Source organism: Sceloporus occidentalis, unplaced genomic scaffold (genome assembly GCF_023333645.1).
Source record: "Sceloporus occidentalis isolate IW3139 unplaced genomic scaffold, rSceOcc1.0.p SCAF_1, whole genome shotgun sequence".
Classification (NCBI taxonomy): domain Eukaryota; kingdom Metazoa; phylum Chordata; class Lepidosauria; order Squamata; family Phrynosomatidae; genus Sceloporus; species Sceloporus occidentalis.
The window spans coordinates 160,507,494-160,518,765 of record NW_028316981.1 but is presented as its reverse complement, the minus strand read 5'-3'; the positions used below and the strand labels follow the sequence as shown (position 1 = coordinate 160,518,765).

At 40.7% G+C, this 11,272-nt stretch overlaps 1 protein-coding gene across 1 annotated transcript; it reads left to right on the top strand.

Annotated features, from left to right (window-relative positions):
* Positions 1 to 702: 702 nt before the first annotated feature.
* IL23A (interleukin 23 subunit alpha) lies at positions 703 to 10,364 on the top strand. The gene is made up of 4 exons (XM_089528632.1): positions 703 to 954; positions 7,516 to 7,602; positions 8,035 to 8,169; positions 10,212 to 10,364. The coding sequence occupies exons 1-4, from the start codon at positions 853 to 855 to the stop codon at positions 10,362 to 10,364; spliced, it is 477 nt and encodes a 158-aa protein (XP_089384758.1). The 5' UTR covers positions 703 to 852.
* Positions 10,365 to 11,272: the final 908 nt, after the last annotated feature.

The window sequence follows — 11,272 nt, the reverse complement described above, 5'->3', positions numbered from 1 at the left end:
GGGTGCAGCCTAAGACCTACTGAACCAAGTGTGTCTTACTCTTGAATAAGCGTGCACAAGATTCCAGCTAAGGCTATTGGAAAGCAGGATGCAATGAAAATAGGAATATAAATAACAGAAATAAGGAGGGCCGTTACTCCTAGCCATTAGCACCTTGCAGGGGTGAGAATGGTGGGGCAGAGTTTGGGAAAGTTTTCTTTTATCCTACAGCTCCCCAAATGGGGAATTCTGGGAGTTGTATTCCAACAAGTCCCATTTCCAAACTCTGGGTTCAGGGAAGGGGGTGTGGGAGGCCAGCTTCCTGATTTCCCATTCCTAGACCATCTTCTGACATAGGTTTGAGATGAGGCAAGAAACACCACTTTGGGATTTTTGCAGGTAGGGAGAGGAAAGGGAGATTTGTGACTTAGCCATCACCCTTCTTGGAGCTGCCGGAGTCTAAACGTGGGGAACCATTAGGCAAATGAGCTTTACTCTGAGGTTACCCACAACACTCCACCTCGGAGAGCCCAGAGAATGGGTATCATTTCTGCTTTTCCAGTGGATGTCAGAGAGATGGGGACCTGCTGGCTGGAGTGAAGAGCTGCCTCCCTGACATCACTGCCATGGAGTGCCACCCCCACCTGTCAGCCTAGAGGGGGAAATCCCCACTCTTGGCCTTAGTCACCTGTGGCAGCAGCAGCAACACACATAAATATGGATCCTGGTTCCTCAGTCTCCCAGTCTTCCTCCACCACCACCTTCCATCATCATTGGCTCAGCCTGATTCCCTTAGAGATGATGCACAACCTGAGGAACCACTTAGGAAGGTGCCTTCTTGGCCTCCTGTTGCTCTTTGTAGCTTCTAGAGGGATGACATTGCCCAGAGAAACCAACAATGTTTGGCAGCATGGTAAAGATGCTTCATATGAGATCCTCAGGCAGTTGGAGAAGCTGGATATCAGGGAGCCAGAGGTGAGTAAAAACCAAATTTGTTGTCTTCTTCAATGAACACAAGTGGCCCTAGGTTGAAAACAGGCCCATGGGCCATGGATTAAGGAGAACAGGGAGAACCCTGGGCTTCTACATCTCCAGAAATGTATCTCTGCTACGCACTTGTAGCAATTCAATGCCACTTTAAATGTCATGGCTCCATCTGATGGAGTGCTGGCATTTGTAGTTGAGGTACCTGGAATTCTCTGTTGGAGAAAACCCTAGTTTTCTTTTCAAGGATTACGGATTCCAAGCAATCCTGAATTTCTAGCTGCATTAGAGAAGCTAATATCACCCACAGTCTCTCTTTTCTTAGTGTACCTTAGTTCCTTCTATGTACCTCCACCAAACTGCAAATCCCATGAGTCCTTCTGATGGAGCCTTGTCAAAAAAAGTGGTGCCTTTCATTCAGATATACTTTGGGTCAACCTGTATTTTAAACAAGTTAATTTGTAGGCACAGTACCTCGTGACCCAGCATCTATCAGCAAACTGAGTTGGAGGGCAAAGGGCTACAGTATCTCAAGGCTGGAAGACATGCTTTCAATGTATTGGTCTTTGGTATCTTCAGTTCTCCTTATTCCTAGAGGCAGCATTGATTATACAGAAATCCAAATTAGAACAGATGCTATTCACAAAATTCATGAATACAGAAATGCATTACAGAAAGTAATGCATAGTCATGGGAGATGTCCATATTTGTACCACCAAATTGGAGGCATGTTGGGCTCAGTACAGATTGAAATTGCAGGTCTGGAGGAATAATGTGTTAGAAGACTCATACTCCCTCCATCAGGGTCCATGAATCCTTGAATCTGTGTATCACAAGTTGGTCCTGAGCCAGATGGGTGAATGGGCTAACTGCAGCTTGAAAAGTTACTTTTTAAAAGTAATTCATTCACATGATTAAGGGTCTTGTAAAAAAATAGTTGTTTTTCATTAGCTGTGAAAAATAATTAGTTGGAAAAAACTAACTGGCTGCATTTAAAAAATGTTTCTCATTCTTTACAAAGAAACCCTTAAGACTGATGACAGAGCAGTATAAAACTTGAAAACTTCTCCTCAAAACACTTCTAAAAGGCCCTTTAAAAGTAGTTAGAAAGGGAGGATGTCATTCCTACTGGTTGTATTACATTTGAGTCTTCAGGTTACTTTTTGAAATATAACTTTTGTCACATCTTTGTTGCACCTTCACAACACAGTTTTTAAAAAATTGTTACAGGTAACTGTGTTTTTTACTTCATTACTTTTGAGCTCGAAGGCAGACTTGATGTGAAGGGGTTGTTCTGTCTATGAGGAGTGGAGAGAGAAAGCTATTGCACTCACATATTCAGCATCGTGTAGCAATTTGTATGTTGGACTCCGACTCTGGGGACCAGGGTTTGATTCCTGGCTCGGTCATGAAACCCACTGGGTGACCTTGGGCAACTTACACTCTCTCAGCCTCAGAGGAAGGCAATGGCAAACGTACTCTGAACAAATCTTGCTAATAAAACCCCACAATATGTTCACCTCAGGGTCGTCATAAGTAAAAAATGACTTGAAGGCACGCAATAACAAATCCTGCTTGGGGAGCCAGTGTGGCGTGCTGGTTTGTGCGCTGGACTATGACTCTGGAGACTAGGGTTTGATTCTCCACTCAGCCATGGAAACCTGCTGGGTGACTTTGGGTGAGTCACGCACTCTTGGCCCTAAAAACCCCTGTGATAGAGTAGCCTTAGGGTCTCCATAAATTGGAAGGCACACAACAACAATCCTGCTTGTGAGCGTTCTACACACTCATCCTTCCACATCTGCTGGGTTTAGGGGTACAGGATCCCCGTGAATGTGGAAAAACCACAAATAACAAAAACACTATGTTTTTAGCTGAGAGACAACTCTCTAGGAATTCCTAGGTCCTTCAGTGCAATTTTGTGGTCAACATCTGCCAGACATTCTCCATAGAAATGCACTGGAGGAACTACAGATGCCTAGTGGAGTGTTCTTTCTAGGAATCTCTAGGTGCTTCAGTGCGACTTTTGGTTAAAGTTGACCATAGAATTGTGCTGGAAGATCTAGATATTCCTAGAGAGAACATATTCATAAAATCCATGAACAATCAAATCCACAAAAGTCAAAGCCGCGAATATGGAGGAGCGAGTGTATACTGCTAGCTAGGGCCTTGTGGAAAGTGATCTAGAAAGGCATTGATCTGGTCCACAAAGGCTCCTTTTTTGGCTCTTATGGATCAAGGAAATTTGTAGCTCAGTTATTTACTTTTGCTGCTGGTGGTAGGGCATCTTGGTTGGAGAAGTGGGTTTATTTTCTCAGTTGCATATGATTATTTCCCCTGTTTTGATATTTGAAGGGATGCCTCTCCTTATCAATGCTTGAGGCAAGAGGGGGAGATTCCTCTGTGTCCCACCAATGAGGTCAATATACTGTCTTAAGGACATGGGAAAGGGCCTTCTCAGTTATGGTACCCTAATTCTATAATGCCATTCCCATGAGGCCCAGTTAGCACTGGCTTCTTTTTGGCATCAAATAAGAACATGATTATTCACTAGGGCTTCTGCAGCCTAACCGATTTGCTGCAAAAAGTTTATGGCCCATATTTTTAAATTGTTTTAACCGTCTTTAATCTGCATTTAACTTGTCAGCTTTTTCAATATGGTTTTGTCTATTTAAATTAGTTTAATTTTTTTAAAAATAATTTTATCCAATATCCCAAAAGAAGAAATTTCATACACACACAAATACATAAACATTAATACACAAAAAAACACTGACAAGCACCCCCCCTATTTCTCTTCCTTCATTAAAAGAAAATGACTTCCCACTTCTCTCAGACTGTATTTTAGATATATTTCTATGTTTCTCCTCTTTCCAATTGAAATAACAATTTATATTCTAAGCATCAAACCCTATAATACTGGTATCCCTCTTTTTTCAAGAACAAACAAACTCCATTAAAGGTCTCTATTTAAATTGCTGTAAATTGTTTTAATCTACTTATAGCTATGCCACTTGTATGCTGCCCTGAGATTTCATGATATAGGGATAAAATAAACAAAACAACAACGATAATTAATAACAATATACCAGAGGCTGGTTGAAGAACAGGATTTGGAAGGTGCCGAAAGTAGAAGGGGCTGCAGGACCAGAGTGGTGTCTAAAGACTTCTAGTCTTTAGACTTTACATGAGGGACAGTTACTGAGATGAGTCCTAATGCTGCTTATGCAAATCCCATTCTTAAATTCTATGGACTGGTCCAGACAAAGCCAGTTGACCATAGGTCTTCTTGAAATCTATGGGATACACTATTCATGGTGACTGCAGTCCTACACAACCCTAGGAATGAGCTCCACAAAACTCAGTTCAATTTACTTCTGAGTAAAAATGTCCCACATTACAGCCCTATTCTGAATCCAGCCCCACATTACCTAATGTGGATTACCAACTATGCACTCACAGTTATCCATTTAGATCTGAATTCCCAATTCAGTCATAATAAGGAACAAGAAAAACCAAGCATATGAAAAAGTAATAACAATACCACAATATTTTTCTAAGGAGTTTTCCCCATATTTTTTCATATAAAATCAGCTGTTTAAAATGGCAACCACAGTTATTCAAATTATCCTCACCGCTAATATGAATTAAAAGCAACCCATTTTGCATTAAAGAAAGTTCTCCCCCTTCTACTACACACATATTATGTATTTTAAAGTATCATAGTCAATTTTGTTTCTCTTCCATGTGACATGATGTGATGCAATGTCTGATTTTTTCCTCTCTCTATTTAATATTCTAATATTGCAGCATCATTGGCCCTTATGCTTGGGAGGGGAAAAAAGCCCAAAAAAACAACTCTGATGTAATATTGTTCAAGAGTGCAGAGGAGTAATGTATTCAAATTAATTTGCAACTGTGTGATGTCATTGTTGTTAAGGATGAGGTACTACATCAGCATTGGTGGACATGTGGCCCTCCAGACATTGTTGGGCTGCATCTCCCATCATCCCTGTTTATATCCCGCATTTCTCCCAGTACAGGATCCAATGATATCTTAACAAATTTCTTTCACACATACATAGGCACAACTTTAAAGCTTTTGTCATCATTGCAACATTTTATTGGTCCTAAAGATGACATTACCCAAGTTGCCATTTTGGAATTTTCTGATGGACCACATGACTACTATGCCTTTAGTTTATACACAAAATAGCACCAATACCACTGATGCAACTCTCACTAGACTGTGGGCAACCTATAGCTCAGCCGACCATTTAAAGACCAATGTCCTGTGAATAAATCAGGAAGCCTAGAATGATAAAATCTTAGAATTGGAAGGGACTGCAAGGGCCATCTTAGTCCAACTCCCTGCCATGTGGGAATACACAAGTTGTGGCCAAGCAACACCAGAGTGTGGTGGTTAAGATAGCAAATGTTATTAAGGAGAAAGAACACACAAGCTAGGAGAGGCTTTTGACTGTGCTTACTGGGAAGGGCAAGGTTCCTTTCTTCTCCTGAGTGAATTGAGTGCAAATTCAGTTTGCAATAACTGTGCATACTTGACTATAAGTGACCTCATATATAAGATGAGGGCAAATCTTGGGATCATAATTATGGATTTTGATATGACTCGTGGATAAATCGAGGATAAAATTTAGGGACATGCAACAAAGGATGTAAAGGACAAAGTTTACTATCTTCATACAGAAATGTCTTATTCGGATCCTTCTACACCTGATTCCTCTTGGCACTCTTTTAAGGTGAAGCACCAAAGAAGTGCCACCACTGCTATTTTCCCACCGAAGCATTCAAAAAGGCCAGAAGCAGCAACATGGTGGAAAGAGTAGAGAGGGTTGGTGCTTCCTTTAGGTGCTCCCAGGATGAACTAAGCTCTAACCTTTTGTCATTCTACTCAGAGAAGAAGAGTTAAAATACTGTACACTACTTACATTGACCCGTGGATAAGTCAACCCAGCTTTTTGGGGTCATTTTTTTTTTTTTTGACAAAGATTTGTAGACTTATACATGAGTAAGTACAGTAAGTTGAGGACAAAGAGAGAAAGCAGGAGAGAGAAATTGGGCATTTAAAAAGCAGCTGAAGAAGTGAGTGACAGAGGAGTAAACTGGACTGTGCCTGCCAAACTGGGACACTTGCAGTGAAATGTGCCATGCCAACCTCAGTTTAAAGATCTCCAAAAAAAGGAGCATTTGAGACAATCTATTTCACTGTCAAGCACTTCTTACAGTAAAGAAATTCTTCCTAATGTTAGGTGAAATTTCTTTTCTTGTAATTTGAATCCATTGCTCCATTTCTAAGTCTCTGGGTGACCTTGGGCAAGTCACACTTTCTCAGCCTCAGGGGAAGGCAATGGCAAACTTCCTCTGAACAAATCTTGCCAAGAAAACCCCATGAGAGGTTTGCATTAGGGTCAGAAATGACTTGAAGGCACAGAACAACAAAAACAAAGAACAGTAACACACATTCACTCTATCTTCTACATGACATCACTTCAGATATTTAAATATGGCCTCTCAGTCTCTTCTTTTCCAGACTAAACATACCCAGTCCCATAAGTCATTCCTCAAAGGGCATGGTCACCCCGTTCTGGACACATTCCAGCTTGACAACTTTGACCAGGTCCACCTAACTGATGTAAATTGGTTTAACAGGACAGAACTGCAATCACATGCAAACAAACACAAACAGGGGCCCTCCAAACCAGCTTTGGGGTGAGGATGGGGAAAAGGAGAACGTCAAGCAGAGAAGGAGCAATACGGAAGAGGTTCTTAACTGCTCAGAATTGTCCTGCCTGGCTGCCCACCTCCAGAAGGATCCCACATGCATCTCCTTCTTCTCAGGGAACCTTGAGAATTCTAGCTCTGTCAGCACAAGGGATATATAGATGGACATTAGAGTTCCCAGGATTCTTTGGGGATGAGGTGAAGGAAAAAGACACATATTCGGGGTGCAGTGCCTCATTTTGCCCTCCCTTCTCATAACTGGTGTGTAACAAGCATAATCCAATGAGAACAATGCTCCCGAAGGCGTAAAATGCTGAGAAAAAGCTGAGAAACAGGAGGGAAATACTCTTTAAAAGCAATCCAGACCTGTTAGTAATTGTTTTGGAAAGCTGTCCATTGCTGTTACTTCTTATAATTTGTGCTGTTACCTCTTCATTGCTTTTTGTAAGCTTTGTGTGTGTGTGTGTGTGTCAGTGTGCAAAGAATCTTAGGATTTCTAAGAGAAAAGTATAAAACTCAGCAGCTAAAATAGAGTCCTAAAATTACAATGGTTTAGTGTGAAAGGTCTCCTAGGCTCAATCTATCCACAATTTTTGGGAGAGGCCAGCAAAGATTGAATGGGAGGCAAGGGGCTTTATGGGTGATTGTAAGAAACGGGAGGTGCTGGTGAATGCATATAAGACAGAAGGTAAAGAAGAAAAAGGTAAACATATAGGCTGAAAGACAGTTTAATTTTATCAGGATTAGACTGCTTTCCAAGCAAATTAGAAGTACACCTTTCCATTCATTGTAACTGTTACTCCCTAGGTGTTTAACACAACTGTCCAGTTTCCCCAGCCAATTGAATGCAGTGACTCCTGTGATCCAGATTCCTTGACCACCACAAATAAGATGGTAATTGTTTTTTTTTAAATCATAATTAAAAAGCCATATTGATAATTAATACCACCATCACCACCACCCAGCAAAAAAGCTGAGCAAAATTATGTTGGAGGGGTGGCCTTGCTAGTTGGTTACATGATAAAGTTAACACATTCATTATGGCATATATGTCAATGTTCAAAATGACACAGGGCATTTCACTAGATGTGTATCTAAAGGTTTTTGTGTTGTTGTTGTTGTTTAAATTTGTCCTCAGGCTTCATTAATTTGAGAGTTAACCTACAATCAAGGTTAAGTTTACAAATATTAGTGGTCCACAATCTTTCAGCTTACTTTCAGTTTCAGCAATGCTTCACCCTATGATGAATATCATTTAACTTGGTGGTGTGCCTGGCATTTAAACTAAAATAAAACGACCCTTGATTCTTATTCTGTTTTTCCTAGCACTGCCTGACAAAAATCAGCAAGAGACTTCATGATTATCATAACCTCCTGGTCATGTTTGATGACTCAGAGGTAATGACGACAACGGAACTCCAAAAGGTCCTGAATTCCTTGCTTCAGCTGCCCCTTCTAAAGGTAGGTCTATGGAACAGAAGGGATTTGGCTGGTGGGATCACAAAGTGGTGTAAATCAATGGGCTTTATCACACGGAGGTTTTTACAGCTCTGATCCGATGTGACTGAAGTCCAACGATGCAAATTCATGCAATAACATGATGTATTACCACACATGATTGCTTTCTATGAGGAGTTGTTCCGTGGGGCTTCCACAGTGAATCCAAAGTGACTCCTCATTTTGGTGAATACGGTAACAAGCGAATTCACAGAAATTGCTTCCAAGCTCACTTCGATTTCACTCCAAATTGGTCTGGTGTGGAATGCAACTTGGAGCCAAAGGGATAATGAAGGACATAGCAATGGAACAGGCTCTGTGGGACTTAGGCCGAGGCCAGCTGCACAATAAGACAGGGTGGACCACAATGGAGAGTAGACCAATGAAAGACTATCTTGTCCTGCATTAGCTGGGGGAGGTGCAGAATAAACTAAAGGGCAAAACATTTAAATATATATATAAGTATATCAGGGATGGGGAATATGTGGCTGTCCAGATGTTACAACTCCCATAATCCTGGATCACTGGTTATGCTGACTAGGGATAATGGGAACTGAAGTCCATTTATTTGGATTAATCATTTCTGATGTGGCCAGAGCTAAGCTATCTAGAACCAACAGTCCACTTCAGTGCAAGTCATTTCTGTATGTCACCTGCCCTCTTGGTTTTCTTCTGTTGTGCTTTTGATTTTCCCTATAGTCTTGCCTCAACCAGGGAAATATTCTACGATGCAACAAAGGGGCTAGGATTTGCAAAATCACACAAAGCATCTAAAAGCTCTTGCTTTGCTACTTAGTTTTCTTCAACCACATATCTCTTCCCCAGAACAAATGTGTATATGATCTATGCAGCCCACTCTAAATATATGTGAGTTACAGAAAGGCAGGATATAAGTCTAAAATGGAATGGAACAGACATTTTTGCAAGTCTATATTGACTGATAATGTTGGGTTTTAAGCAGTCAAAACAAAATTTAAAAAAAAAAACCAATCATAAAGGTCACCAAATCAGCCAATCCATGTCAAATAGTTAATACCTTAAGCAAATGTAGTTGTGTTGCCTCTTAGAGAAATTCCAAATTCCATATTAATGTACTACTCTCTTATTTAGCCTTGTGACAGACACATACAAAAATGTGTGCAAGCTTGACACTGATTATCAAGGAAGTAGTTTCAAAAACCAAGTTTGAGGGTTATGGAGGATACAAGCAGGAGAACATGACTTGTTGCATGATGAAATTAGGGAGGAGAGATCTGCAGACATTTGAATTAAGTGGTAGCTGGTGATGTAATGGTTTAGGTTTCACTACTAGTCTCACATGCGAGGATCTCAGGTGCAAGAAAGGCAGAAACATGTAATCTTCTGTTGATGAAAATATAAAATCCAGCTGGAGAAGTTCTGACTTCATATTTTATACAAAACACAGTTATATATACAAAATTGCTTGTGAAACCAGCAATCTACTCATAGTGCCCCTACCACTACCTACTTTCATCTTAAACATATAGGAAAAGAGGCACTTACTGCCAAACAACTGTGCATGCTATTTAGGAAGGGAAAGATACCCTTCTTTTCCCAAGCATCTCTTATATGCCCTTTTGTAATGTAACTAAATAAATGGAACATTTTCATAGGAATGCACCTTAGCTTATTTGCTTCTATCGGCTATTTACTTCCTGCCCATACTAGGAACCATTGTGTATGGCACCACCCAATGTGTTACATTTCCTCTGGCTCCTTTGACTGGGGAATTACCTATCCAATATTTTCCTCACCACTGAATTTTTAGTACCTAACTCCCCTGCTCCAATGAACTTATAATGAGAATGGGCTGATGGTCTTTTTTCTGTCTCATGACACCTGAACTATACAGATTTGTGCTACACCCTAAACAATAAAGCTGCAATAAGCCTTTGTAAGAGATGAGGCACTATTTCAGAATCTATCATGTAAAGATAGGAGTCAGATTGGGAGTATTTTTAACCCAAATGCTTTATCTTCTGCAGGATGGAAGTAACAAGGAAAGCAGAAGCCCAGTCACCAAGACCTCAGGCCCAGCATGGCAGAAAGGGCCACTGCAGAATTTGACCCTGTGGCGCCTGCAGTCCTTTGCGGTTGTGGTGGCAAGAGTCTTCTCTCACTGTGCTTCTTTGTTTTAGATCAAGACAGGACAGTCTAAGGAGAGAAACCAACGGAGAAGGTCTTTGGGGTTATAAGTATTTAATATGCATTTAATATGTTATATGTATTTTGGGTTATATGTATTTAATGTGTTTAATCTATGTATTTAATTTATGTATTTATGTATTTATTTATTATTTATGTGGCCTGAACCCTACTAGACCACTGATACACCACAGCAGTGTATCAGGATGTATAGGGAAACTTGGTGCCAACTATAATTATTATTAAGAAAGGGGCAAGTTTGTTCCAAAACCTGACTCCTTTTGTTTCCATACTATGTACCCATCCTGTTTTTAAGGGATGGCATGTGACATGTATGACTTTTGCATGGATTTAGTCCAATAAAGCATTTTATTACACCGTGTAGGTGGAAATGGGCTCTAGCGTCATTTGTGAAATAGAGGGAACATAACACTGAAGGAGGAGAGAGCATGGTTGAGGGAAAGAGACCTGGGCCCTGAAGCAGAAAAGGGCTTTTTATGCTGCTACTTGCAATAACGCCTAGTGCTTGTGCACTTGGGCTTTGCTGGAGTGACCCGAGTTTTCCTTCAGGACTTTATTGTGGCAGGAAAATAAAGTATTTCATTTGTTGCTATTGTGTGCCTTCAAGTAATTCCCGACTTATGGTGACCCTTTGGTGAACCTAGCATGGGATTTTCTTGACAAGTTTCTTCAGAGGATGTTTGCCACTGCCATCCTCTGATTAGTCAAAAAGTGTAACTTGCCCAAGGCCACCCAATAGATTTACATGGTGAGTGGGATTCAAACCCTGATCTCCAGAGTCCTAGTTTAACTCTCAAATAACTACATCATACTGGCTTCTCATGTAGTGCTTTCCAGCATTCCCAAAACAACTGTAAAGGGGGTGGGTGGGCTTTAATTC

What these genes read in the sequence shown, in the direction of transcription:
- IL23A (XM_089528632.1), top strand. Translation starts at nt 853, where the DNA reads ATGACATTGCCCAGAGAAACCAACAATGTTTGGCAGCATGGTAAAGAT. An exon ending in TGACCACCACAAATAAGATG is followed by an intron (nt 7,603 to 8,034) that starts GTAATTGTTTTT and finishes TGTTTTTCCTAG; the next exon opens with CACTGCCTGACAAAAATCAG. An exon ending in TTCAGCTGCCCCTTCTAAAG is followed by an intron (nt 8,170 to 10,211) that starts GTAGGTCTATGG and finishes TATCTTCTGCAG; the next exon opens with GATGGAAGTAACAAGGAAAG.